The 1,410-nt window shown below is 67.9% G+C and overlaps 1 protein-coding gene across 1 annotated transcript; it reads left to right on the forward strand.

The window, feature by feature from the left end:
- The first annotated feature begins 503 nt into the window (after positions 1–503).
- Positions 504–1,177, forward strand: LOC105310774 (rab-like protein 6). The gene is made up of 2 exons (XM_011386888.2): positions 504–843; positions 992–1,177. The coding sequence occupies exons 1-2, from the start codon at positions 537–539 to the stop codon at positions 1,144–1,146; spliced, it is 462 nt and encodes a 153-aa protein (XP_011385190.1). The 5' UTR covers positions 504–536; the 3' UTR covers positions 1,147–1,177.
- Positions 1,178–1,410: the final 233 nt, after the last annotated feature.

The following is a 1,410-nucleotide window of genomic DNA, read 5'->3' on the forward strand; positions in this document are numbered from 1 at the left end:
CCTTGTCCCCTGAGGAGATGGTGATTGGCACCCTTGCCACCCAGGACTGGGGGCCTGGAAGCAGGCAACGCTGGTAGGGGCTGGCCGAGGCCCGGGCCAGAGCCGTGCTGTGGGGCCAGAGGCTGGACTCCACTCGCAGCCCACGCCAAACCCCAGCCCCAAAGTCCCAACCTCAGCGTGAGGGCGGCCAGCGGAGTTCCCTCCATCCCAGTCCCCAGGGACTCCAGCCTGCGGGCAGGGCCAGCCCTCACCCCAGGCCTGTTTAAGGGAGGCCTTGCTGCAGGCCCAGCCTCGGACCACGGAAACCTCCTCCCTGTGAGCTGCCCTGCCATCCCAGCGGGGTCAGAGGGCATGGGCGGGGGTCAGAGGGCATGGGCGGGAAGGGCCAGCGACTCCCAGGGGATGTTATGCATGATGCTGTGGGGCGTCAGGGCTGCTGAGCCTGACAGCAGGCACACTGCTGTCAGTGTCACCAAATCAGGAAGAGACGAGGCAGGTGTCTCACTCCTGCCCTCTGTGCCCCCAGCTTCCTGGAGATGATGGAGGCGCGGAGCCGCGGCCATGCGGCCCCCCCAGCAGCCAGTGGGCAGAGCCCGCCCTCGGGCTCCCAGTCCCCAGTGGTGCCCAGCGCTGTGTCCACGGGGAGCTCCAGCCCCAGCACGCCCCAGCCGGCCCCACCGCCACCCCTGCACACCCCCTCGACCTGCCCTACGCCCCTGTCCCCCGTGGAGGCTTCGCTGCCCCCGACGCATACTGTGGCCCCTGCCCAGCCCCCAAGACGCAGCTTCATCTCCCGGCTGTTTGGGACCTCGCCGGCCACTGAGGCGGCCCCTTCGCCCCCAGGTAGGCTCCGCAGGAAGAGGCCCGGGCAGCCCAAGTGGTGGCGGGCGCACGAGCTCCCTGAGACTGAGACCGGGTCCCCTTCCCCATTGTGGCACCTCGACGGCCCAGTCACACGCCACCCCTTTGTGCCCTGGCCCTGTGGGCGCAGATCCAGCCACTGCTGCAGAGGCCCCCGTCAGAGTCCAGGACGTGGAGGATTTCGTCCCTGCAGACAGCCTCGACCACAGCTTCCTGGAGGACTCAGCCCCCTCGAGGGATGGGGATAAAGTTGGGGCCGAGGTCCCTCCGGATAGTGACAGGTAAGGGTGGCACTGGGCTGCCTCTGAGCCCCGGGCCTGTGCCCTCGACAGCACCACCACAGGCAGCAGCTTCCCGAGTTAGGTCCCACCAAGCATCTCCCACATCAGCACGTCCCTCCAAAAATGCAAACTGACAGGATGAAGGCAACACGCTCCCACCCCAGTGCCTGACATGGCCTGTGAGCCCCTCCATCCCTCTCGGCCCCACCTCACACTCCCTCTCCTGCGGCCTGTGTGCTGCTGATGCTTCTGCCATAGCAGTGGGGCC

Source organism: Pteropus vampyrus, unplaced genomic scaffold (assembly GCF_000151845.1).
Source record: "Pteropus vampyrus isolate Shadow unplaced genomic scaffold, Pvam_2.0 Scaffold11302, whole genome shotgun sequence".
In the NCBI taxonomy this organism is placed as follows: Eukaryota; Metazoa; Chordata; class Mammalia; order Chiroptera; family Pteropodidae; genus Pteropus; species Pteropus vampyrus.

Excerpts from the sequence above, each read along its gene's own strand:
- LOC105310774 (XM_011386888.2), top strand. The coding sequence starts at position 537 with ATGATGGAGGCGCGGAGCCGCGGCCATGCGGCCCCCCCAGCAGCCAGT. Across the intron at positions 844-991 it reads GGCGGCCCCTTCGCCCCCAG|ATCCAGCCACTGCTGCAGAG; the intron begins GTAGGCTCCGCA and ends CTGTGGGCGCAG.